Raw genomic sequence first — 27,962 nt, 5'->3', positions numbered from 1 at the left:
TTTTTTTTTTAAGCCATGTTAAAAGTGATGTTTTCAGGACTGACATAGGGCTTCTGTGGAAAGACCTTGATGATGCTTATTATTCTGTAGGTTCAGAAATTCTGAATAAGGTATAGAATCTGAGAATGATTTGTTGCACCTCAGAATGTCTTCAGTCATTGCTCATTGCTTCATGGATTCTTACTAGAGTTTTTGCTTAAATCCACAATGTATGTGTAACTTGATTGTGAAACTAGGTATCTAGAATCTGGCTGAACTCCTGACTCTCACGTTGTGTTTCTGAAATTTGTTCTTGTTTGTTGTTGAGTTTGTTGCTCTTGTCTGGCCACTGAACCTCTGAAGAAGAACAACTCTGATGTTTTTCTGTGTATAATGTGTCTAAGTCACGCTAACCGTGGCCTCTGGTGGAGTTTAGACTGACCTCTTTGAAAGCCTCATGAACTCTGTCTTTCTGAAACAGTATCTGCATCTCCCCCACGGTTGGTTAGTTCCCTTGCTGCTGTTCACCTTGTTAAAGCCAATGAGCCTTCCAGCTGCACTTATTAACACCCTGCTGTGTGCACGGAGATCAGTGCCCTTACAGATGTTACTGCACAAAACCTCTTAGTTTACCAGGAGGACAGTGTGCCAGGAGAGGGAAAGGACCCACACTGGGCAGAACAAGGAGACTTGGATGCTCAGCTCTCATTCCTGCCTCTAAGGAACCTGTCTCCTTGGCCTCTGATAGCATCCACCTTCCGGTTTCCTCATGTGGGCTTTCTTCTGTTCACGTGCCCTGCCCTTCTGTGTTAGGCTCCTTTGCTTCTGGAGATACAAGTCAGATTGGATTAGACCTAATGTCGTTAGGGGTAACAATTATGTATTTAAAGGCCTTATCACCAAATTCTCAGGTGTCTGCATTTGAATTGGAGGGGAAATGATTGATTTACAGCAGAGCCGCAACTGCAAAGTAGAGAGGCTTCAGCAGAGTCTGCAGATGTGTGAGAGAGAGAGAGACGTGTGAGGAGCGCTGAGCTCTGGATACGAGGACCTGGGATACCACATCCACTAAGCAGGGTCATGGGGCGGGTTCTACCAAAGTCTGTGTGTAACTTGTGCTTAGTTTGGGGTGATGAAAACACTCTGGAGACAGATGGTGGTGATGGTTACAGAGCAGTGTGAATGGGCTTAATACCACTGAGCTGTATGCTTAAACATAGGCAAAGTGGTAAATTTCATGTTATGTAATGATATGTTTTATTAACCACAATAAAAAGGGACTTCCCTTGTAGTCAGTAGAGAATCCACCTGCAATGCAGGAGGCCCAGGTTCGATCCGTGGCTTGGGAAGATCCCTTGGAGAAGGAAACGTCAACCCACTCCAGTATTCTTGCCTGAAGAATCCCGTGAACAGAGGAGCCTGGCAGTCTACAGTCCATGGGGTCGCAAGAGTCAAACATGACTTAGCGACTAAACCACCACCACCACCACGATAACAAGTGCAAAGAAGCATTAAATTGTTCAGAACAGGAGAGCAGGGCATGTGGCATTGCTTCCAGCTGTGTGGTCTCATCCGGCTTTCCCACCCTCTCCTGATTGTGACCTGATAGAAAAGTGCCTTGTCATGGGTTTGGTAACAGGGTGTGAGCGCTGTAAGCTTCATTTGCCATTCCTCACTCCTGGAATCATTGGCAGTTCAGCCTGTTCGTTTCTCTTGTACTTATCACAGAAGTTCTCAAAAGTTCTCCTTCAAACAGAGAAGTTTTTTTTATAGCTCTTGGGTTTAATGACCTTGGATGTAAACTTGATAGAAGCAAGCTTGTTTGGATTGTTGTTTGCCAATCAGAACCACATTCTCTGGGGAAACTTAGGGCAGGGAGCACGAATGCAATTTAGGAAATCACTCAGCAGCAACTGAGGATGTTCTCAACGAGTTAGAAAATTGGATGGAACAACATGCTATGAGAGATGGTGGTCGTGTCAGAGCTTAGTAATGGGGAGTGTTTTCTATTAAAAGTGAGTGACTCACACTTCTACTTGCCATTAACAGTTTCCTCTAGTCTTGAATCTATATCCAAGGTGATTCAGGTTCATGAGTGTTACAACTTTATGCTGTGAGCATAGTGGGTTCTATAAGCTACAGAAGGTGAGGGGCCTTAGATGAGCTGATTAAGTCCTAGCTGTGTCCGCTGTGGATCCTGATGTGTTTCAACTCCACATTGCCAGACCCCTGCCTCCTGTGTCATCAGATCTTCATGTCTGTCTTGATCGGATTCTCATGCTGCTGTCTACACAGCTCACCCTCCCGCTCCAGCCATTCTCAGACAACCGCACCCCCACCCCAGCCCGTTCAGGAAGCAGCTCCAGGTCCTCAAACAGAGAACAGGCTTCTTTGCCGTCTGCCCACCTCAGCCTTTCCAGCTCTTCCGCACACCCACTCGGTGTCCAGCTGTGCTGGCTCTGTGGGGTCCTTTCTCACCCCTGTCTGTCTGTTCACACTGGTCCCTCTGTCCCAGAGCCAGGAGCAGTGCCCCAGAACACAGAAGGAAGGTGGGCCCTGCCGTTCCCTCCCGCTCCTCTAGGGGGCGCCTGTGCCCTCTGGCTTCCCACAGCCCTCAGTGGGTGCCCTTGACCATTTATGAGTCCCCCCACCCTCCATACGCTGTGAATGCAGGAAGGTGCCTCAGCCCTGCGTGTTCAGTCCCAGGACCCCTGCACCTGCTGTGTCTTCTTCCAGGATGTTTCCCCAGACAGTCTCAGGGCTCCCTTGTTTCCCTGTCTAAGACAGCAGCCCCTCTTGCTTTCCCTCAGAGCACACATCACAGCCCCATAGGCATGTCCTGTACTCGTTCAGTGTCCCCCTGTGCGCAGTGCAGAGAATTCTTTGCTGTCTTGACCTGTGGGTGTATCCATGGCTTTTGGGACAGTGCCTGGTACCTCACCAAAGTTGGTTGATTGAATGAATGAAGATAGGGACTCTTATTTTGTTCATATTTGATGTATTCTATGGGATTTATCCCTTCTTAACACAGCTCTCGTATAGGAATAATTTTAAAGAATTCATCGCTGAGTCAATTTTTATGGTATGTCTTAGAAATCTTTACTCTTCAAAACTTGGAAGATTATTTTTCTAGAGATTCAGAATAAAAGTCTTACTTAGGAATACATTCCTAGCCATCAAAAGTGATCACTTTATTGTGCTTATTTATATTACCTTATCTGTGGTGGAATGTCAGGAAGGAAACCTTTAAAAAACTTGTGGGTTAGTGCCATCTTGGACCTACCAGCCCATCTGCCTTCAGTGGTTAATAGCAGGTAAATTTTGAATGTAGCAAAAAATTCCATTGAAAACTGAAAAGGTATGCTTGGTCAAGAAATTTAGCACACACACACAAAAAAAGAAATTTAGCACAAAAGCTGAACTAAGACTTGTCAGAAGGTATAAATGAATCTTTTTGAACTTGATGAAGCGATGGCATATGTGTCTACATCCCCGGTCTTCTGACCACAGACACAGTGTCCCCTTAGGACTTTTCTGTCCTGTGTCCGAAGCACATGACAGCTTGTGGTTAGGAGTAGGGAAGGGGGCTGACATTTACTGAGCGGATTGGTGGTTTGATTTTTTAGAACATATGAATGGGTTGTCATTGGCGTTATTTTGAGATGAAGAAAGTGAGGTTTAGTCGTCAGGCTCATGAGAGGGACTGAGCTGCAGTCTGCAGCCTCCAGACTCCCCATCTGACTCACTCACAGGCTGAGCTCTGGCCCAGCTTCCTGAGATTTGCTCTGCAAGGGCCTCAGGCTCCCAGAGTACCTGTCTGGACCCCTGCCCGTGGTCACCGGGGCCCTGTAATTTTTCATTTTCACATTGAGAGAGTTTTCAGTGCAAATGAAGTAAGATTTACTTCCTGGATGCGACTGGGAATGTTGTAGAGACTAATAAAGGCCACACTTGCATTCATTTTCCATCTAATGTTACTTAGGAAGAAATGTCTATGGAAGGGAGTATGGCTAAGGTTATCGAGAAAATACGACTCTTTTAGGGTGGTTAATATGTACGTCATAAAGCAACATTTAAGAAACTAAGGAAAATGTATGTATATTTCTGTGACATCAATCACTGTTCTCATTCTCAACATAACAATAAAATAATTAGTATTTTAATTTAGTCAACTTTTGAAATGTCAGTATTGCTCCATTGTTTTTCATCATGAAATATGTAAATAATTAAGATCAGTTTTAGGAAAAACAGCAGCGGATGCATGTTTCGCTAGACTGGTTTTTAGAATTTTTCTTTTTTTTAGTGGAGCTTGATTCAGACTTGATGCTGAATAATTTGAGGTCCTAGCTGAATTCATCAACTTGTATGTAATTTGTATTTTTATTCATATTGGTATTTGAACTACACGTCTTTGCTGTCTTGTCTTTGTCCCATTGTGTTTTCAAAATGTATGCTTGCAGTTTGGCTGACTTCCACTAATGTGTGTTTGCATACTGTCCCTTTTCCATCTGTAGGTGTATTTGTCAAGCCTTGCACGAGAAGATCAGAATCTTAGTGACTCATCAGTTGCAGTACCTAAAAGCTGCAAGTCAGATTCTGATATTAAAAGATGTAAGTAATTTCTAGAAGTCTCGAATTGCTAACACAGTGGTGTGTTGAAGGCCAGGCTGCCCTGCAGGGCAGTCTGCTTGGATTTGTGACAAAGCCCTCTTAGCTTTCAATTTTTTGCCTTCTTCTTCTTACGACCCATATCTCTTTCTGTGTCTGATACGTGTGGGAGCCTGTGCAGAAGGAGAATAAGGCCCTGCCTACGTGGGGCTTGTTTTGAGAAGACAACCTCAGGTTTAGTATTGAGTTGGCCAAAAAGTTTGATCAATTTTAAGCAACAAGAAAAGACTTACTTTTCATTGTCACCAAGAACTTTATTGAAGAATATGCTCACTCACCAAGTGAACTTTCTGGCCAACTCAGTACTGTCAGAATGACCAGTTGTCTCCTGGTGAGCACACCTGGATGAGTTGGGTACCATCCTTGCAGTTGTTCTGGTTCCTCCCTCACAGCAGAGCGGGGACGGCTGCCCCCTGGAATGGTTAATACTTGGTTGGTGAGTAAAATTGCTGTCTTTGTGCCACTAGTGGTTTCTGAGTGCATCTTACTAAGTAGAACGTTGTATGCAACTTTCCTTAAATAAGGTAAATGCACTTGTCCCCCAGGTGAGGACAAGATGTACAGCATATCCTCAATCATTTCCTTGTTCTGCAGTATCAAATGGTCCCCAAAGGCTTCATTGGGTTTCTCCTGGAGAGGGGCATCCTAGCCAGCATGCGGGGCTACCTGACTTGCCTTAACCAGAGCTGTCTTCTTTGTTTCGTTTGCATTCTGGGATTTTTCCTCATATTTTGTTCACCACTGAGTGAATCAGCTGAGTCTTGTTTCATATGGTGAAAAAGTAGAAATCTTCTGCAGATTATTTTATGTAACTTTGTAAATGAGGGACGCTGCAATGATGTGTCGCACAGTTTTCGAAGAAGATGAGTCGACTGGCTGTAGCTTAAGCAGTTGCCTAATTTGGGGAAGACCAGCCGCTGGTCATGGGTTGTGCCTATGTTATCCTCGGATTTAAGTGCTTTGCTTCTGGCTTAGGTTTTTGATTGTGGCATACCAAGGCATTAGAGCATCCCGGTCTTATGACCTCCTTGCTGAGGTAGTTTTTCCGGGGGAATACTGAATTTTCAGTCGAGAACTTCCTGAGTTTGTGGGGAGGTGTTAAGACTATGAAGTCATATCTCTTGGGTTCTCTGTGCAGGGTCAGTTTCTTCAGGCCCTGTCCTAGTCAGACATGTGGTACTGTGGCAGTGGTCAGCAAAGACTTGTCTAATGACCCTTACCTACACAGGTGTGCCAATCAGTGCCCACCTCTGTGTCAACAAATTTCTTTTACGGAATATCCTCCCTAGTGGACTTTTTAAAAATTTCTGCTTGTCTCATGAGGCTTCTCTAACTTTCCATGTTGTCTTAAGAGATTGTGCTGATCCTCCCACCAAACTGTTATTTCTTGCTTTCCTAAGTGCCCAACGGACTCCATCTTTAACACATGAGCACACATTTCTTTCTCGTCCCCAAACCTTACACAGGGTTTGGCAGAGAGCACAGTGCTGACTTCTGTTCTAGTTGAACTGAACTAGATTTGTCCACCAGAAATTCAGACCTCAAGATCATTTTCTTACAAACATCATGATTTAATATCAGTTTACTTCTCTTGATTAGTGTTTACCATTAGCTTCCTAGGTGGCGCTAGTCATAAAGAACCTGCCTTCCAATGCAGGAGACATAAGCGATGCAGGTTTGATTCCTGGGTGGGAAAGATCCCCTGGAGGAGGAAACAGCAGCCCACTCCAGTATTCTTGCCTGGAGAATCCCATGGACAGAGGAGCCTGGCAGGCTATACAGTTCATAGGGTAGCAAAGAGTTGGACACGATTAAAGTGCTTTAGCATGTATAACATGCATGTATGCACGATTGGTTAGTATTATCAAATGAAAATCCATTTGGCTCAAATTTTTTTTAAATTATTTGTTTGAAATGAAACAAAGATGAATATTTTTAATGATAGAAGGTACAATTCACAAAGAAGATAGATATCATAAATGATTAGACACCTTAACAAACTCTCAAATTCTTTATTGCTGTTTTAGGGCCAAATGGTGCAAAAGGGGACTTACACTGAGTTCCTGAAATCCGGGATAGATTTTGGTTCCCTTTTAAAGAAGGAGAATGAGGAGGCTGAACCATCTCCGGTTCCAGGAAGTCCTACCCTGAGGAACCGCACCTTTTCCGAGTCTTCGGTTTGGTCTCAACAGTCTTCCAGACCCTCCTTGAAAGAGGCCACTCCAGAGGGCCAAGACGTGAGTTTCTCGTCCTGCAGCATGCGCGGGTCTGTCGCTCTTGGTGGCCTCATGGACCTTCAGTCTGCTCTGTTTATGACATCTCTGTGTTCCAAAGAAGACACCAAATTTCCATGGCCTTGTTCCATGAAATTGGTAGAACTAAAACAGCATGCGGGGAGCCAGCCTGATTCGGCTTCTCCTTTTGGCGTAGGATGGAGACAAGTCCTGGTTGTACTGCTATGACTTGCACGATGTATGTGGTATTGACAGTGGAACTCTTGTTACCATAGTTAATTGTATGTGCTCCGGTGGACCCCGGCTTCCCTTATTCATCCAGATGGTTAATTTGAAGAATCCCTTATTCCTAGCCTGCTATGACTTCCATTAAATCAGCTGCTTTTGCTTTGTGTTGGAATATTCTGACATTGCAGGTGACTGATGGTATTGTTTTGCTTCAGCATCAGATGGTCTGTGACAGGACACCTCTGTCACCAAGGTGCAAAGCACCCAACACACAGCAGACACTTTGGAATGTGTTCCCATCTTCCTTTCTTATTTTTCAAGATGTGGAACCATATGTTGTCATCTCGCATATACAGTAGGCAGCAAACCTTTGGCCCATGTGACTGTGTAATATATTCTAAATCCTATAGACAAAAACTGACAAATGCACTAGGTCTCCTTTAAAATCATCTAGCAGTTTTCTCAGTGTCCAGACTCTCATTGTCCATACCCGGGATTCTGGGATGATTCTGATGAGTATTCAGATTAGTCCCTCAACTTCCACATTCAGGAACCACTCTGTCGTCACTGAGGGGCACAAATAAATTACATGGATACTTTGGTTATGTATCATTTCGTGTATTTTGGAGAAAGCATCTATGTTTATGCTTTAATTAGGTACTTTGTACGTGTGCGGTTAATCATGCTATTTATTTAAGCGAAGGCACCTGAAAATGAGTAACATTTTGCAGATGACATTTCCTTATTTCTGATAGATTTCTAGAATTGGCATGGCCGGGTAAATGCATACATGGTTTGGCTCAGAGTTTCCACATTCTTCTCTCTCTGTAGGATCTTGCCCTCCTACCAGCATATGAGTTGTGTCTATTTCACTGCAGCTTTGGAGTGGAGGTTATTGTTGATTTAGGGTTCATTATTTAAATTTTTGTCTCTCTCTGCCTTTCCTTCCAAGACCGAAAATATACAGGTTACCCTAACTGAGGAGTCCCGTTCGGAAGGAAAAGTTGGTTTTAAGGCTTATAAGAATTACTTCACAGCCGGTGCTCACTGGTTTATCATCATTTTCCTCATTCTAGTAAACCTTGCAGCTCAGGTAAGTAAGGATTTTTATTTTTATTTTTTCCATGGGAAAAAACCCTCTTGTTTATTTGATTAAACAAAAATAAAATAAGCTGCAAAGGAACAATTTTTATTTTGATTTGTGCCCTAATGTTGATATTTTTAATACTATTTATATTGTGTTTACCTTACTGTATTATTATTTTTTAATATGTGAATTAAGAGATTTCTTTGGAATAACTGGCTCATGAGGTTGTGGGATCTGTCTGAGTGATTCTGAAATCAGAAAGGCAGGCCTGCAGGCTGGAACCTCAGGCAGGAGCTGAACCTGCTGTCTTGAGGCAGAATTTCTTCCTCCTCCAAGAAGCCTCAGGGTTTGCTCTTAAGATCTTCGTCCGACTGGACGAGGCCACCACAGTGTTGAGGGTGATCTCCTGTAAGTTCTGATGATGGATGTGAACCACACCCACAAAATACCTTCACAGTAACATCTGGAGTAGTGTTTTGTTGAATCAGTGGAGACTGGTATGGCCAAAATAACACAGAAAACTAGCTATCACAGTACCTAGGAAGCTTTTATCCTATGAAAAATCCTGACATGTATATAAACACTGTGTTTTGAAGTCCACTGGAATTTGCATTGAAAAGTATCATATGTGCATAGCAAAATAAGTGAAGCTTCGTGGTGGTGTGTGTACATGACAGAGAGGTTCTAGAAATAAACAGCGTCTTTTAGAGATATTAAAATGTAGCATGCCCTCCTCTGACCTTTGGTCATCTGGGGTGTGGGGCTTGGCACAGACCTGAGCTGGAAGGACTGTCTCCGTGTTCTGGAGCCTTTCCGTCCCCCATCCTAGTGAGCGGGGTGTGAGGCTCAGTGATGTCCGTGTGTGAGTGACTGTTGTTTTCCTGCTCCAGGTTTCCTACATCCTGCAGGATTGGTGGCTTTCATACTGGTAAGTGATTTCTGGTCTGACCCAAAGTGCTGTGAAATCTACATGAACCTCACCTTTCCACAGAGTCGGTGGGGGAGGCGGGCTTGTTCAGCCTCCTCTTCTGACTAACCCTCTTGCAGTTTCCCTGAAGAAAAAGTAAAGATCCTGCTGGTGGCGTGTGACCTCCCATGATCCTTAGCAGCTTCCTCACAGACAGTTCAGAGAGCTGAAAGTCGTGATTCAAATTGAAATTTTTTTTACAGTAGAGAAACAAAGGGCCCTGTGAGCTGGGAAACATTTTGCAGCATAAATCATGTCTCCTAAATCAAGGATTTGCCTGGAATGCGGGAGACCCAGGTTCGATCCCTGGGTCGGAAGATCCCCTGGAGAAGGAAATGGCAACCCACTCCAGTACTCTTGCCTGGAGAATCCCATGGAGGGAGGAGCCTGGTAGGCTACAATCCATGGGGTCACAGAGTCGGACATGACTGACGCGTGTGACTTCACAAATCAAGGATGATTTTTTTTTTTAATATTTACCTGATTGTATCTATCGTGTAATCTTTTTTTCTTCCCTGTTCCCTAGGGCCAATCAACAGAGTGCCCTAAATGTCACTGTTAATGGACAAGGAAATGTAACCGAGAAGCTCGATCTGAACTGGTACTTAGGAATTTACTCAGGTAAAGTTGAGTCATCTGGTCTATTATCCGAGAGTCTGAGTCGCTTACAATGAGCCCATGTGAGCAACTAGGGCTTCCAGGAGTAATTCAGTAATGTCTTAACAGATTAAGTTTCTGAGCCAGCCGCATTTATTCTGTGAATTAATTAGAATAATTATTTTAAAAATCTGCTAGAAGAAAAGAGGTTGAATGAAGACTCTTAATTTGCTCTGTACTGGATTTTGGAAGTTAAACCAGCATTGCATATTGAGAAAATCAGCCACTGGAAATATGTGACTATTGTCTATTCTAATAGGTTGCTTTAGCTAAATCTTATATTATTTTATGGATGTGTGAGGGGATTAGAAACAGATCCCCACCTTATGGTTCAGATTGTTCCAATTCTTTCTGAATGAAACTTGGCTTTTATTGACCTTGGTTGAAATCCTCTGGCAGCCAGGGTCCCAAATAAAAGCATTACTGCCTCGCAGGTGTGCAAACTCTCCTTCGCCACACTGCTCATCTCTTGGGCTTTACTAATTTCTTAAGGCAGAAGCTAAGCAGGGAGAAATCCAGTGTCTGGGCATTAGGGTTCCTTCTCCTCCTTTCCTGAGATCACAGTGTTATTATGTCCATAACTGTGTGATTAATTTAACATCTGGCTTGCCTACTAATATCAACACAGCTCTTTGTTTTCACACCAGTGCCTAGAATATATGTGGCATTGCATACTTTTGAGAGGAAATCCTCATCTAAAATTTTAAATATTCGCACAGGAAATATACAAGCTTTCTGCAAAGATAGAGTGAGTTATCTTTGTAAGAACCCACTCATTGAAATTTTCTATGTATTTTGTTGATCTCTTGCTAAGAACTCTAAATCCATTAGCTATTTACCTTCTGAATTGGACTATGGGGGCTTGAAGGAGGAAGGGTGGGTTTATGTTACATATTCATATAGGATGGTGGTCTAAGGCAAATGCCTGTTGATGGAACCCAGAAATTTGAATAGCTTTAAGAATTTAAATACTGAAATTTAAATTTCAGAATTTAAGTGTCTCATCAGAAGGGAATAAAGTACTTAATGGAATATTTATTACAGAAGTTATCCCCTCTCTGTTTAGCATTGTGAATTCAAAAAATGTTGGGAGGGTATTCTAATTTTTATATGCACAGTGGTACTCATTTCTGTCATTAACAAAATGTAATTTAAATGCTGATGTTCATTTACATTTATAGTTTGTATTTTCCTACAGTTCAGTTAGATTTTTTGCTTGCAGATTTATGTGGTATTTTTATACTCTTTAAAGCTACTTGGGTTTGTCTATAAGGACATGATAGTAAATCATTTCTTGTGTTTCCTATTCATTAACATGCCGATACCAAAGCCTTTCACCGTTTTAGATTATGAGACATTGTAATTATTAAGAATTGAAATGTGAAGGGAAGACCAACAACTTTAAAAAATTTTTCTGGGTTTTATTGAAACTTATAATTGAATTAGAAAATACTGGAATGAAATTTTATTTTACACTTCATTTCCTTCCCCCTCATGAAGTTTATATTTAATGAGAGGAAAACGGTGTATTTTGTCTTCTTCTTTTTAAAATGTCTGTTGTGAATGACTTAAACTCTTCTAGAATCCAGATACTTGATGGGATAAGGATATAATATCTTTATAAGCTGCTTGGCATGGCTTAGCATTCTTGTATCAAAGGCAGAGATCTTGGGCTTAATGATGTCTCTTTATTTCAGGGTTAACTGCATCCACTGTCCTGTTTGGCATCGTCAGATCTCTCTTGGTATTCTTTGTCCTTGTTAGTTCTTCACAAACTTTGCACAATCAAATGTTCGAGTCCATTTTGAGAGCTCCGGTATTGTTCTTCGATAGAAATCCAATAGGTAGGTCAGACACCAGACTTTTCAGTAAGTGTGTCCTGTTATTGTACTTAATTAACGCCTGATTCCTTTTTTTAAAATTTAATTCTTTTTAATACCAAAAACATTTTGTATTGGGAAATAGCCAATTAACAATGTTGTGATGATTTCAAGTGAATAGTGAAGGAACTTGTAATATGTCTTGTTATCGTACGTAATGCCTGATTACTTTTTTTAATTTTATTTTTTTTAACATCAAAAACATTTTGTATTGGGATATAGCCAATTAACAGTGTTGTGATAATTTCAGGTGAACAGTGAAGGAATTCAGCCACACGCATATACGTATCCATTCCCTGCCAATGCCTGATTACTTTTGATATTTGAATTGCTTGGAAGAAAATCTCTGTGCATATCGATCCATTTTGTGCAAAAAACTTTACTGATATTTTTCTTCTACCAGGGTATATCTGAATATAATTTTATTCCAATTTTGTATGAGTGTGGAAATGTATGCTTACTTTGCAGAATGATTCAATAGCTGATTTGTGTGGCAAATGAACCTCTCTACATTTAATGCAAACATATTTACATATTTTGTGCTTGTTGCTAAAACATAGGCTGTGTTACATACTTTAGGTAGGTCTCTATTCAAACCTTGTTACACTGAATCTCTACTCAAGACCAGCTATGTGGTTTTTTCTTTCATTGCCCATGCATATCTAGGATCCCTTTGGCTTGTGCCCTGAGTATGAGATCTATCTAAAATGGTAATGAATAATTAATTAACATTCAAGATGAATTTAATGTAGATATCCTCTTCAAATAAAACAACTGTATAGCTTATAGTGGAGTTTTGGTAACACGTAAGAGGCTTTGTGGTATATACGTAGCAGGTGGATGCTCAGTAGTAAGTTTCTCAGTATGAGTGTCCTGGGAGGTTTCCCAGTGTTTGGTTACTCCACCTTGAGGCCTTCAATCTGTCTTACTTCAGAATGTAGCCTCCTGAGCTATGTTTCCATGAAGTTCATCAGTGGATGTGTCCATACTGTCTAGTTGACTACACTTGTGCTGAGGCCCAGGGTAACTTTGTTTTTGCAGGTGATGATTGAGAGGACCTGTTGAGGCAGGGAGGTGGGCTGCAGGGAGGACAGAAGTAGCCTTGGCCTGGCCATCAGCTAGCCATGTGACCAAGGCCAATGCAAGGTAGATCTATTGGGCAGGCAGATCTCAAGGCAGGATGTTGTCTGTCTTGGTTTTGAAGTGTGGTCTGTGGAGCCAACTGCCTGGGTTCAATCATGGTGCTAGTTACTAATGGTCAAATTTTAATTAATACTTATGTGTTGTTTACTCTGCATCTCAGTTTTATTTGGAAAGTGGGGTGCTATTCCCACACTTGCCAGAATGTTGATACTGTTAGAATTCAGCAGGTGAGTATATTCAGAGCATTTAGATCGAAGTCAGGGCCTTATGACTCTTCGAGTCAATGACCACGTGCTATGTGGGCACTTCATCTCCTGTGAAATGGGAATAACTGCCGCCCTTCCTATATCACTGTGTGAGGATTAAATGAGGCTCTTCGTGCAGCATCTTGTGTACATTTATCCAGCACGTGTTTCATCCAAGCACTGGGTGGACCACAGGATGGTAAGTTGCAGGGGCCCATACAGATCTCATCTTATTAAAAAGCTGTGGACACAAACTAATTGGAGGGGTTCGTGCTGTTATGGTTGTGGTGTTGCTCCACTTTTCAGTTAATGTGAAAAATACAGTCATAACGTTGGAAGCATCAACAACCCCTGTAGGCTTCTCCAGATGCTGGTTAATTAATTATTTCGGGATTTGGGCCCAAGCGTAAATCTTCAAAATCACTCATCTTACTGCAGCCGGCACACTAGGGTGTATCTTGTCTCCCTGTCCTGTGACTATTAATAGGACCTGATTCCTTCAAGAAAATAGAAGCCCAGATAGTACTGCAAAGACAGGCCTGCCTTGCCCAAATTAGGAGCCACAGTTGATTTATTTACTCTTTTGTTAATAGAGTAAAACTTTTTTTTAATGAAAAATTTTAAGTGATGACTTTTAAATTTGTATTCATTTTTTGTACTTTTAGTACTTGTTTTATCTTGTTCTTCTTTGGAAAAGCAAGTAATGTGTAAGAATTATACCTCATAGTTGAGATTATTGATTATGTGTATCCTAATAGTTACAATATTTTTTTAAAAATCCCCTTCTACAGCAGAGAGACTGACTTGCTCAACTTTTTGCTTCTGTGTTGATTTTTTTTCTTGGCATGTGGGATCTTGGCTCCCTAATCTGGGATCAAACCCACAACCCTTGTGTTGGAAGATGAAGTTTCAACCCCTGGACTGCCAGGAAGTCCTTCAACTTCTAAGTTACCTTAAATATCTGGGTTTAATTCAACAAAGTTCCCAGCATAAAATTGTGGGTGATTTGATTTCCAGAGTCTGTTTCCCCTGTAGCATGTAGTGATCATGAAGGGTGTCTCTCTCCAGGATATCATAGGGGGTCAGTACATTTCCTATGATTTCAGGATCCTGACAACCTCCCAGAGTTAGAAAAGTAATGAAAGGAAGGACTTTGGGCTTGGGATGGTGAAGTTGGGAAACACAGGCCCATCGGGTCTGCACCTTCCCCAGTCTGACTGGATTGGCACTCATCTCACCAGAGTTCCCTTGTTTCTACTTGTCTCCAAGCCCACTTGTGCCAGTGGGTTCTCAGTGACCCTGAACTGGATGGTCACAAGGCCTTACACATTCATTCATTGGTGGACCCACTCTAAATGTTCTATTTCCATTCTGATGCTTCATCCCAGATCTTCATGAATTTTGTTAGACACTGGGGGAGTAACTGGTTGTAACTGCACTGGTTGTGCTAAGAACCAGGGTTCCATGGGAAGTTGCTGAAAACACCAGTTGCTCTACCAAATTTGCAAGTTCCCTTACTTTCATTGTATTTATCATATTCTATGAAGGAAGCGTCAGCCTAGAAAGTGCCTGGTTTCTCTGCGTACAGTTTAACATTCCAGCAGTGCTCCTGTGGCTACTCTCTATTTTGAACCTGTGTTTCGATGCACGTGCTTTACTTTGTTGATATAATGTGATGCTTCATTGCCTACTGGTGTTTTATAATCTGTGTGTGGCCTTATAATGGCAAAACTAGGTTTCAATTTTTCCTTTTCTCTTCCTTTTACCTCCCGTTATCTCACCCATCTCTCTGTTTCACTTTCTTCCTTTGATGTATTTTGGTAATGGTGTGTGAGGGCTAAGTTGCTTCAGTCCTGTCCAACTCTGTGCAACCCTATGAATTGTAACCCGCCAGGCTCCCATGTTCATGGGATTCTCCAGGCAGGAATACTGGAGTTGGTTGTCATGCTCTTCTCCAGGGGATTCCCCTGACCCAGGGATCAAAACCTACTTCTCCTAAGTCTTCTGGTACCACCTGGGACACCCCTCGGTAATGGTATTATATGTTGAGTTATTTAGTTCTTAATTAAAAAAAAAACTAATTCTATTTATTTAGTTATTTTTTTTGGCTGTGCTGGGTCTTTGTTACTGCTTGTGGGCTTTCTCTAGTTACGGCTTGTGGGGGCTCCTCTTCCTTGTGTTGCACAGGCTTCTTTTTGCAGTGGCTTCTGTTGTTGTGGAGCATAGACTATTAAGCCTGGGCTCACGAGTCGCAGCCCACGGCTTGGTTGCTCTGAGGCATGTGGGATCTTCCTGGACCAGGGATCAAACCAGTGTCCCCTGCATTGCAAGGCGGACTCTTAACCTCTGGACCACCAAGAAAACCTCATTAAGTTTTTTTTGAGGTCGTATTTTTAATGAATGGATTGTATTTGTTTATTTTTAATGTGTACTTATTTATAAATATTTTTTTGCTGCACCACGTGGCATGTGGGATCTTAGTTCCCTGATCAGGCATCGAAGCCATGCCCCCCTGCATTGGAAGGTGGGTTCTTAACCACTTGGCTCCCAGGGAAGTCCCACTTCCTTTGTGTGTTTAATAAAGAGCTACAAGTTTTCAGGAGCCAGAGCAGACATCTCTTTGCATGTTTTGATTGCAGCTGGGTTTGACTAGTACCTTTTGGGCATGTGGGCCGGGTTCGTGTGCTGTTTGTCATGTCCACATCTTCCTAGCCAACCTTTTGTCTTCTGTCTCTGAAGTCAACTTTCACTTGCATCAGATCTTCATACTCCGGTAACACAAATCGCAAGTCAACAGTAAGTCATTTAGAAATTCAGAGATGATTTCTGTTAAAAACCCAGATTTTGTTTCCCTTGTGAGGACAAAATTTGTTTTATTTTCTACATCGGGCACAAGAGGGCAGCATGATCTGCATTATTTCAGGGATGTACTGTAAGGGGCACCTTGCTGCAAAATCTGGTTGTTCTTATACTAAAGCTTTATTGGAAATTCTATTTTTATGGCCTGAGGCTCTGTATTCTGTAGTGTTAGTTTTTAAAGTATTGTTGAGGTTCGTTATGTCTGAAACATTAAACTCTTTTGCTGTCCTTAAATAACTAGCAATTCAAAGATGGTATTTGGATTTCTTAATTTATTTGGTTTACCCTAGTAACTGAAATAGGCCACTGCTGACATGTTTACCGGATTTTATTTTCATTCCTAAAGAGTAGAATATGATCAGTTGTAGGACCCGAGTCGAACATGAGCTTTGGAAGATATTATGATCAAGCACTTATCATCCACGCAGTCAGAGTTAGTAGAAACATTTTATCTTTATCAAGTGTCTAAAGTTTCACGCTTTGATTTGGAGAGAAGATGAGAAGATAGTTGTCCTGTTTGTTCCTGTCTAATTATTATGGCAAAACACTTGGCTTAGAGCTTTGCGTGTAATGGATTCCAGATAAGTATTTGTTGATTTCCTTTCAATTGGCTAATTTGGCTTTAAGATACTGAGCCACGGTGTGAGTAGATGTGTATCTTCTCTGAGGAAAATGCAGGCAGCTGGGTTGTGGCTGGTATGTTTGTTTCACACGACTGATTTTTGTGCTCTGTGTGTGTGTGTGTTCGTTATTCAGTGTTTAAAAACTACAAATTTATATCTCTTTTTTTAATAGATCAAGTTAAGTTAGAGCTAATGCACTGTAAAAAATTTACTAATTTCTTTTGTTATTTTTATTCTTCTGGTAGTACTACAGTTTTGGAGAAGGCAATGGCAACCCACTGCAGTACTCTTTCCTGGAAAATCCCATGGACAGAGGAGCCTGGTAGGCTGCAGTCCATGGGGTTGCGAAGAGTCGAGCACGACTGAGCAACTTCACTTTCACTTTTCACTTTCATGCACTGGAGAAGGAAATGGCAACCCACTCCAGTATTCTTGCCTGGAGAATCCCAGGGACAGAGGAGCCTAGTGGGCTGCCATCTGTGGGGTCACACAGAGTCGGACATGACTGAAGCAACTTAGCAGCAGCAGCAGTACTATAGTTTAAGAGAAGACATATTCTTTTATCTTCCATAATGAAAAATCTGGAATTGCCCTAAGTATTAATATTTCCTACTTGACTGCGTGGGAGGTGAGGCTGTGTAAATTTCACGCATGTAAAATACCAAAAACGAGGAATTTAGTTTGGGACAAGGAGGAGGAGGGGTGGTCGAGATTTGAATGATTGCTGTTTCTTAAATCTGGAAAGGGACTCATTAGCCTCCACTTCAAGTTGCTGATGAACTCATGAAGTAGTGGAAAGTAAATTGAAAGCAACGTGCTGAGCTTTTTGTACTACTGAGAGTAACTATCTTGCTATAGTATTTATAAACTCAGTTGTCAACGGACTGCTGCCTTGCTAGGAAAGAGAGTCATTGGTAGAAAAGAAGAATAATTGTAGGGATCCATGTCTGTTTATTCAGTGCAAATGACCACTGAGGTTTGTGCTAAATGCATATTCTTAACAAGGATAATATTTCAGCACTGTCAAAATTACCTTGACGATAATAGGCCTGTTAAATTATAGCTCTATAAGTTAGGCGGTAAGATGGCTCTGCTTAGCGCACATTAATCTATGCCTGTTCGCACAAGTGATTCTGCTGAGCAGGTAGCGTGTTAGAACAAGAAATACTGGTCCTAAAACCTCTGATTTATGGTAGGTGTTGTTTTGACACAACATCATTCAGACGATTTACAAGGCAAGGCTTCGTGTTAAAATATTTCACCAGTGTCATCATTCGTCACGACATAAATATTCAGTAGTGATGCTGGAAAATTGGTAATACACCCATTCATGCCAAATCACTCGCTATGTTTCCTTTCAAGTGAGATCTGTTGTGGGTATGGTTTTAAAGAAACTACGAGTTTTCTTCCTTGAGAGCAGTGAGCTGTAAGAAATTGAGAATAAGAATAACAACTTTCCAGACAGCTTTCATGGACTCAATCTTGCCCACGTTGCTTTGAATTCTGGCTTCAGTCCTTCAGCTCCCCTCTCCCCCTCTTTTTCTTTCCTTTCTTTGCTTAATGCACATAGTAAAGAACATATTTGTATGTACATTAGTTACAGAGGCTTTTTTGTCTTCAAAGGAAGAGGTTAGTCACCATCTGAAAAGCTTTGTTGCAAAACAAAAACACACATTTCCCCTTTCATTTTTCCTTGTTATTTTTTAACAAATGTGAGTGACTATAAAGGGAATAACACAAAAGATCGCATCAATCATAGTGAATCTCAATGGCCACATAAATATTATTTCATCAGGTTTCAATGAAATAGCTAATAGTCTGAAGTAGGTGTGGTAATTAAATCCTGTTGGCTTGTGACATATTGAAAATATGTTTTTCACATAACAATGGCTATATGTACTTAAACTCTTATCAGGGTGATATTAAGTCATATTTTATGGGAGTTGCAGTGTTACTGCTAATAGTATCATAAAAGCCTTTGTTAGGAGTTTAAATAGTTACATAGTTACATATATTTGATTGCTATTGTTATTTTGTCAGTAATCTTTATAAAGGTAATTGTTAGAGTGCTTGTCTACTCCTGGTAAATATTGCACCATTTTGGTGTACATTTTTAATCTGTTAGTGTTCTGGTTACTCATTCATTTTTTTGTCTGTAATAATCATACATGGAAGTATTGATAACTTAGTAACAGAGAAAGCACTGTAGTTCTCCAACAAAATGTTAAAAAAATAAGATTTGAGAAGCTCATACCATGTTCAGAGTGCTGGTCCTAATTATTGTTGTTTATTCACTAAGTGCTGGCTGACTCTTTGCAACCCCATGGACTGTAGCCCTCTGCCCATGGAATTCTCCAGGCAAGAAGACTGGAGTGTGGAGCCATTTCCTTCTCTAGGGGATCTTCCTGACCTAGGGATTGAACCCTCATCTCCTCCACTGCAGGCCAGTTTTTTTAACCACTGCACCACTTCAGGGGATCATAAGGATGACATTTTATTTGATTGCACTAATACTTCCTAGTATTATAGTATACATAGATTGTATGTATACATACATTCTTCATTTTAATATCTGTATTGTCTCAGCCTTCAGCTAAATCAGAGCCAGGCAATGTATGGCCCCAGGACTTCACTTTTATATTCCAGTTTCTGGCATAAGTGTTCTTAGTTATTTGCCATTACAGTTACCCCTTGGCATCTTTGTTGGTTGGTTCCACGACCCCTGTGGATACCAAAGTCTGAAAATGCCCAATGTTCCTTATATAATCTATGTACATTCTCCCATATACTTCAGATCCCTTCTAGATTGCTCATACTTTATACAAGCAAATTCAAGTTTTCCTTTCAGGAATTTTTTTTCCAAATATTTTTGACCAATGGTTGGTTGAATTCAAGAACCCATGGGTAGGAAGTGTCATTCAAATAGTGCTATCTATTGCCACCCCCCACATCTCTCTCTCTCACACACACACACGCACACAATTACTTCAACCTTTAGCTGTTTGTAACCGAAAATACCTCAAAGTAGCCTTATGACATAGTTCATCTTTGTAGTTCATCATTTCAAGAGAAATTGGCATAGTTCTTTGAGGTCAGAGTCAACATCAATAAACATTGAGAAGCATATCAATTTGTTGTATTGAAAATTCTGAGTGGTTCTGCTTTATGACCCAAGTCCTTCCCCTCAAAGATTTAATATAAGATTAATATGTGGCTGCAGCTGCTGCTAAGTCGCTTCAGTCATGTCCTACTCTGTGCAATCCCATAGATGGCAGCGCACCAGGCTCCCCCGTCCCTGGGATTCTCCAGACAAGAACACTGGAGTGGGCTCTCATTTCCTTCTCCAATGCATGAAAGTGAAAAATGAAAGGGAAGTCACTCAGTCAACTTAGCGACCCCATGGACCCCATGGACTGCAGCCTACCAGGCTCCTCTATCCATGGGATTTCCCGGCAAGAATACTGGAGTGGGGTGCCATTGCCTTGTCCATGATATGTGGCACCCTAAGGCAAAGTTTGATTTTCATTTTCTGTTTAAAAAAAAAAAATTATTTACTTATCTTTATTTTTGGCCATGCTCAGTCTTCATTTCTGCACGGGCTTTTCTCCAGTTGAGGTTCACGGGCATCTCATTGTGGTGGCTTCTCTTGTTGCAGAGCATGGACTAAGGTTGTACGGGCTCAATAGTTGTGGCACCAGGGCTGGAGAGCCCAAGTTCAGTGGTTGGGCCACACCCATCAGGTTGCTTGCTCTGACTTAGTTCCTCTGAGCCATGTGGGATCTTCCCAGATCAGGGGTCGAACCTGTGTTTCCTGCATTGGCAAGTGGCTTCTTTACCATTCAGCCACCAGGGAATCCCTGATTTTCATTTTCTAACTGAAGACTTCATGTTCTGTTACCATTTCTTCCCTGCTCCCCACCAACCTCGCCTTTAGTTTAAACGTTATTATTATTATTTGACATCAAGAAAATGGGAAAAAATCCAAATATTAATAATATTGATGCTTATTTCACAGTTGTGTTTTCAGTCTCATTTTTATAATGTTTATCACAAAGTAAAGTATTATTTAGGTGATTTTGTATTGACTGTCTCTTATCGTAGCCTTGTGTGCTATGCCCTCCTAGAGTATATGATGTTTCTGTGAAAGCCTCCACTTCCAGGATTGGGCAACTTTAGCTGCTTAGTAAGTATTTGTTGAGTGGATAGAAGAAAGGGTGTTCAGGAATGTGTTTGAATGTCTCCATGCTGTGATCTCATACAACAGTGGAACTTCAGTTTTTCAAGTGAATTAGAGCTATTTTTTCCTTCATACTTGTTGTTTATATAAATTTAATTTTTATAGTTTATTTTCAAAGGTTGAGTTTGTAATATATTTTTATATGGTGGACTTTGTTTCTGTTATTTGGTGGCGTAAAGAATAAACCGTGTTTCTTTGGAAAGTGCAGTTCATGAAACCAGACTATGCAAGTTTCCAAGTTCTCCTAATGCCAGATAGTCATGGAAATGAAGCTGTCCAACACTTAATATGTTTGGTGGTGCTTTAAAAATGAATCTTGGGACTTATATGGGTTAAATATTTGATGCCTGGTCATTTTTACCTTATAAATTACAGTCCCTTAAGAAGTAAAGAGGAAGAATTCATCCATTATTAAAAAAAATCAGTAGGCATTATTAAACTGAAGCTGAGATGTCATGATGTCCCAGTTCTGCTGGAAACATAGCTTTGCAAGAGCTGGGCCAGTCACTTAACTTTTCACTGGGGCTTTTTCACTCATCAAGCATTTATTGCTCATTTACTGGTTATCAGGTGTCGTCCCAAACATTGGAAGAAAAAGTCCTGTCTTCTAGGCCTTTTTCTCATTTAAATAATTGTTGACAGTGAATTGTTGTTGTTTTTTCTTTTAGATCTAGTACCAATATTCTATTATTCCCTATAGAAAAGATTCAGATTCAGAATTTAATAGAACTGTAGATTGGAGCTCAATCCATGTATAAACAAAACATGCATATGGTAATCACATAAGAGGTTGCCCTTGATTTCATAAAACTTCCAAAACCTGTTTTCCTGGAACTTTAAACAAGCATTGTTTTCAAAATGAAATCGCACCATTGGGAATGTGAGGAAATTAGGAAATAAAAGTAAGTGATTCTTTATTTAAGGTGACTAACTTACTAACTCATAGCAGACTCATCCTGGCTTCTAAAGAGACTCTTTGACAATATGGAAATGATTCTTTAGGGACTGATTGGGTGGTATGCACATCGCTGAAAGTATTTTAGGGAAAAAAGAGGGAAGCCGGCACTTCAGGTGTTGCCTTTTACAAATATGTACGCACAGCTCTCTTTGGGCTTCTTACAAGTATGTTACAAATGCTTTGACAGTAGGTGGAACATGAGCAATGATATTTTCTCCATAAGTAGTGTTACTTTGAAATCAACTATCATCTGTTGAGTATTCTTTTCATTCTCAGTAGACAGGATGATTCTGTTAAAAACTTTCCCATCATTTAGATAGAAAGTCTCTCTGACAAGCTTCAAAGTACACATTGAGTGGAAGTTTATTAAAATACTCCAGTTAAATGGAAAGCTATCATAAAATTAAGTTCTCTGTTCTGGAAATATTTTCCTTTCATTTTTGCAAGTGTATTTTAATAGATTGTATCACACAGGGAAATGCTTCAATCTCTTGAACACCTGGAAAGTCTATTTTAGACTTGTTGTGTGTTTAAGAGCCTTTATCCCTGATGTTACTCCAAATACAGTCATGCTTCCGCTGATGGGAAAGTCCTGCCTCCAGGTCTGCTGTTGGGGGAGAACAGGGCTAGAGTGGCGTGTTGATAACATCAGTGAAAACCAGAGTGTCTGCCCTGGGTGCTTTTCAGCCTCAGTTCCTGGTTTGGGGATGTTTAAGTCAATAATTAGTTAAGGATTACTCTCTGAACTTCAAGTGGATATTTCACTGAAGTGTTCTTTTGACTTAGTCCCTGATCTTATTCTTTACTCTGTGTGAGGCATTAAATGAAAATGTATAGAGATTTTTAAGGGTGTGGTAAGAAAAACAGAGCATCCATGTCTTTGGTTCTACACAAAGATACTTAAACAGTGTGTGTGGATTTGTCCTTAAATATATTTTTGTACATGAATAATTCCATCCATCTAGGTCAGCAATGCTGCGTCAAGATCATGGAATAATTTTTTTTTTTCCATTAGCTTCAAATATTTAAAAAGAGAATAAGAAGAAATAGTTGCTTTCCTCTATGTAGTCATTATTTTTAGAATTTTTTTCACTTTTTAGTTCATCAGACTGATCTGGGCTCATAAAATTTATTTCCTATGGTAGAACTATAAATCTATTATTCTTCCTTTTTGGGGAATAAAGTGGCAATAACATCTTAAAATTATATCTCATGCTAATATAAATCTTCACGCTATTTTCCTTTTTACTTAGCATAAAAATGAGAAAGTTGTCAAATATGGCTTAATGAGTTTCACCAATGGGTTATACTGTAGACAGACGTATTTCTTATTGGTGCCAACTTTTAAATGTTAGTCGTGACATAATCCTGTAAACAGAAGGGAAACAAGCACATAATTCAAGATGATGATTAATCAGTATTGCTAGAAAATTGTTCTTCCTTGACTTCAAGATTAAATAAATAGTTGTTGACACAAATGGCTGTGGTAATAAAATGTAGCACCTCTGTAATCCAGACAGTCAGTGGTTTATCAGATAAGCTGCTGTTTTTTGTTTTTTTTTCTTAAATAAATTGTCAAGCCTTTAGACCAGGTGAGTAGATTTCACTCATACATTAGGGAGTTCTAAAATTTGAGTGATGGTGGTTTAATACCCCTTGATATCCAATTTTCTAACCATTCAAATCTCCTTTACTAGTTAATCTCCTATACTAGCCTCCAGGTGTATCTTTTGCTTCTTGTTATAACCAAGTTGCTAACTAACCTAAGGTTAGGGTTTGAAATTTTGGGTGACACAGTGAGTACCTTATAGGTTTTAGATAAATATTGAGTATTTTTTAAAAATATATAGGTCATCTTTCGGAGAAGGCAGTGGCACCCCACTCCAGTACTCTTGCCTGGAAAATCCTGTGGATGGAGGAGCCTGGTAGGGTTAGGGTTAGAGTCGGACATGACTGAAGCGACTTAGCAGCCCCAGCAGCAGCAGGTCATCTTTTTTCTCCCTGTTAATTCTTATGTCCATTTTTCATTTGATGTCAGGTGAGAAAACTGTGTCATCAGTAGAAAATTTAAAGCTATTAATGGACAGGGAGTTGGGATGTAGGTGGAAATGTTAGAGCTTTCAGAGAGCTGTGCTAGTCATTTAGCTGGCACAGTCAAGTTCCTTTGGATTGGACCATAATTGTCTTAAGCAGCATTGACGTGTGTGTGTGTGTGTGTGTGTGTGTGTGTGTGTGTGTGTGTGTGTGAGAGAGAGAGAGAGAGAGAGAGAGTGTGTGAGAGAGAGAGAGAGGAGGACTTCTTTGAGTTAGATTGCTATACCAGCATAAGATCCATATTATTAGATTCTATTAAAGAGATGTGAAATTTAAGATTTGAAAATTAATCTAGTGAATAAAGTGATCTTGGACATACCAACACCACACTGAGTTGTTTTCTTTTATTTTCCAATAGTAGTTTTGACCACTATAATTTGGGACCCAAAGTGCCCAGTGGTAAAGAGAACAGACTTTGGAATCAACCGATCTGAATGAATGTGAATACAGCCTGACTGCAGATAGACCTTTGTCCAGTGATTTAATCTTTTTTGTTATATACTGGGGATGATTATATGGGTATAATAATAGTCACAAGGTTTTTTTATATGTGTGAGAATTAAGAGACTTAGTATAGGTAGAGCATTCATTTTATAGGGATGAACCATAGGACTAAGTCATGCAAGTTTGTGATTTTTCTTTTTGTCTTTTTCTTCCTCCTACAAAATCCAAGGAAATATGTTAATTGTGATAAAATGGTGGATAAGGATGTATGTATCTTCCCAGATACAAGGAAAAATATATAAATGATCAAACTAACAACCTGGAAAATAGAATCAATAGCATGTTTTTTTTTGTTTGTTTGCTTGTTTTGTTTTTGTTTTCATAGGGCCTAAGTTTCATTTCTCAGTTCATTTTAATTTGGTTTCACAGCAGGAGCTGAGTTTACATATAAATGCCAAACATCTGGATTTTTTTGTGTGTTTGAAAATGATACGGCTGAAGTTTATTACAGAAGTCTATTGTGTAATTAGAAATACAGTTTGAAGTTTTATAAAGTAAGTTCTATTTAAATGGAACATTGTAATTCTTCCAGGGAATAGCTATACTTCTTAGGAGCAGCAGGAACTTACTTTTTATTTTTTTACGAAAATGCAGTAACTGGTCAAAATGTATTCACCTTTTTTAAAAAGCATGAAAAATGACAAATTTCACATGTGAAAGTTAAAGTTGACCTAAGGCAGTTTTAGATTGTCAGGCCTTCAAATTTTATTCATGGGATGTTTTTAGAGACATTTCGTGGTTTGTTCACTCCAGTTAATTCCAGGCAGTCTTCCTGCATTTCTATCAGATGGACATTTTGATACTTCACAACTTCTTCTTGCACAATATAATGATGAAAGTAGCTTGGGATGCAAACGAGAATTGCCTGTTAGATCTTTAAAAATGTAGATTATATTTTTAATGCAGATAAAAGTATAACAAATGCAATAGAACAAACACAACTTTCTTATAAATGGGCTTCCCTTGTGGCACAGCTGGTAAAAAAAAAATCAGCCTGCAATGCGGGAATCCTGGGTTCGATCCCTGGGTTGGGAAGATCCTCTGGAGAAGGAAAAGGCTACCCACTCCAGTATTCTGGCCTGGAGTATTCCCTGGACTGTATAGTCTATGGTGTCACAAAGACTTGGACACAACTGAGCGACTTTCACTTTCAGTTCTTATAAATACTTCCCAATTATTGTTAATAAACTAACCATGTAAATACCACAAATTACTGGCTGGGTATAGTGGCATTGAAGGAGTTGAAGAAATAGCATAGTTTTGAGTGGAGAGACCTTAGTGAAAACAGTTGCACTTACTTGATTAACACCTGGATGCCAGGTAGCTGTGAGCACCTACCTTTCCTGAGTCTTGGCATTCAGCCTCAATCACGTCTGAAAGGCTTTGCAGCTCTGAAATTCAACTCTTCTTTCATTTTGCAGAATTTGCTAGGAAATAATTTGATGAAAAAGAAAACCAAAAATAAGTTGTAAGAAGTTCAGAGTCTTTGTGATACACCGCCTAATGTTTCAGAGATCTGTTGCATGACACAGTTTTCATCTGTTGGCAGGTATAATCTTGTTCCCTATCATATTGAACATCAGCCTGGAGTATGATAAATTTGAACCATCACTCTTTGTCTTGTCAATTCAGGGCAATGTTGTAAATTTATATGACAATTTAAACTTGTTAAAATACTCTACTTCCATTGTTTCATTTTTAATAGCAACCAAACACAAGAAATCTTTTGCAGTCTCTTCTGCTTCTAGAGCCATGTTTTTTTTTACCTTCTTGCCGAATCCTCTAGTTACTGTTCCCATTGGTTTTTATGTGGAAACCATAGAGCTCTGGTGCCTAGAATTGAAAATGAAGAACCAGTTTGACCCAAATCATTAATCATCATACAGTTACATAACCCAACATTTTAAAAGCACCTTTATATGCCAGCATGCTGGAAATTTCACATGAAGTAACCAGATAATGTATTCCGAAATCTCCATGGGCATTTTCGAAAGATTCAGCACCCATACCTACATATTATATATTACACAATAATGGCCGCTCTCTCATGGAGGTAAAATTACGTTTAGCACAGTATTTCCTATGAAATGAATATGGACATTATCAGAAACTGTTTAAAACATTTGCACGATCTGGACAATCCACACAAACAGGTACTTCAGTGTGTGTGAAAGATCAATATGTGTGTCTGAATGTGTCTGTGTGTCTGTACTTCTTTGACCTTCATCTTCCTCATTTTGTTTATCTAGCTTTTACATGAGCTTCTTGCTTTGGCCAATTTTCAAAAGGATTTAGCATTTGAAGATGAATTAGCCCAGCATGGGGATGGGAGGTGGATGTTTCATCTTCAAGGAAGATCACTATTTCTGAAAACTGGATGATCATTTTTTTGCCTGTTCTCTTGGCCCTAATTTTTAAGACTTCTCCTAGTGCCTTGTTATGACTTTTAAAAAAAGTTATATTTGTGGTACAACGTGGTATAAGTTTGAAGTATTGATTTGATTGATGCATTGATTTGATACATTTATATTGCTGTATGATTGCTCTGATTGTATTAGGTAACTAACACCTATGGCATCACATAATTATTCTCATGTTGGGAATGAGTAAGATCTAATCTTAGCAGATTTCATGTTTATAGTACACTTTTGTCTCTTCTCACCGTACTGTATGCTATGTCTCCAGGGCTTATTTATTGACCAATTGCAAATATAAACCTTTAGACATCTCATTTTACTGTCTGGTTTTAAGAATTATAGATTCCACATGGAAGAGCTATCACACCGTGTTTGTTTTTCCATGTCTGACTTCACTTAGCATGATTTCCTCAAAGTCCATCCATGTTCTTGCAAATGGCACAATTTTCTTTTTTCCTGGCTGAATAATATTCCACTGTGTGTGTGTGTGTGTGTGTGTGTGTGTGTGTGTGTGTGTGTATCTATACACACATTCATCTGTTGATAGACTCTTCAGTTGTTACTGTATCTTTATTACTGTGAATAATGCTGCAGTAGAAACAGGAGTGCACATATCTCTTCTGTATCTATTCCATTTCTGTCTTATTAAAGTTTTTGTGATTTTATAACTGCTTATAAGTTAAGAAAATGTCAGCTCTGCAATTCATATTATTTGCTATTATAGGAGAATATGTGGGATGTTGGTATCATAGTAAGCTCTTCTTTGACATTTAACCCCCTCCTAGGAGTAAAAACAACTTCATGTGTGGTTTTTGTTTTTTTTAACGTACCTTAAATAGGGAGGAAAAGAGTTCTCTAATCCTATCATATTAGAAATGCTGTTAAACATCCCATGATGTCTTTTATAACTTGCATAAAGATAAAACTACCTTTACGGAGGGTATTTTGGAAATGTAGTATTATTTTTAATTGGGCTCATGTTGATTTTAAATGGGAGAATAATATGGTTAGAGGACTTAGTAAGTGGAGTAGAAAGAATGGAGATCTGAGAAGGTTTCTATAGGGAGAGCCACAGAACATGACTCCCTATGTTTCAGAAGCTCTTCTGTAGATGTAAAGACTTCAGGGCTATTGATGGCTGGGTGACTTCTCACATTGGTTTAATATATTTAGTTAAACCCC

The 27,962-nt window shown here is 39.8% G+C and overlaps 1 protein-coding gene across 4 annotated transcripts in view; it reads left to right on the top strand.

The window, feature by feature from the left end:
* The window catches only part of LOC109566910 (ATP-binding cassette sub-family C member 4), a 184,461-nt gene that overhangs the window by 85,510 nt on the left and 70,989 nt on the right, over nt 1-27,962 (top strand). For all 4 annotated transcript variants that reach the window (XM_019971636.2, XM_019971635.2, XM_019971634.2 and 1 more), the window contains 6 exons: nt 4,494-4,590; nt 6,675-6,884; nt 8,062-8,202; nt 9,087-9,124; nt 9,690-9,784; nt 11,518-11,664. In XM_019971636.2, coding sequence (XP_019827195.2) covers nt 4,494-4,590; nt 6,675-6,884; nt 8,062-8,202; nt 9,087-9,124; nt 9,690-9,784; nt 11,518-11,664 — 728 coding nt within the window. The remainder of the gene's footprint in view (nt 1-4,493; nt 4,591-6,674; nt 6,885-8,061; nt 8,203-9,086; nt 9,125-9,689; nt 9,785-11,517; nt 11,665-27,962) is intronic.

Source organism: Bos indicus, chromosome 12 (genome assembly GCF_029378745.1).
Source record: "Bos indicus isolate NIAB-ARS_2022 breed Sahiwal x Tharparkar chromosome 12, NIAB-ARS_B.indTharparkar_mat_pri_1.0, whole genome shotgun sequence".
Classification (NCBI taxonomy): domain Eukaryota; kingdom Metazoa; phylum Chordata; class Mammalia; order Artiodactyla; family Bovidae; genus Bos; species Bos indicus.
The sequence above is the reverse complement of the archived record's forward strand: the minus strand, read 5'-3'. Positions and strand labels throughout refer to the sequence as shown.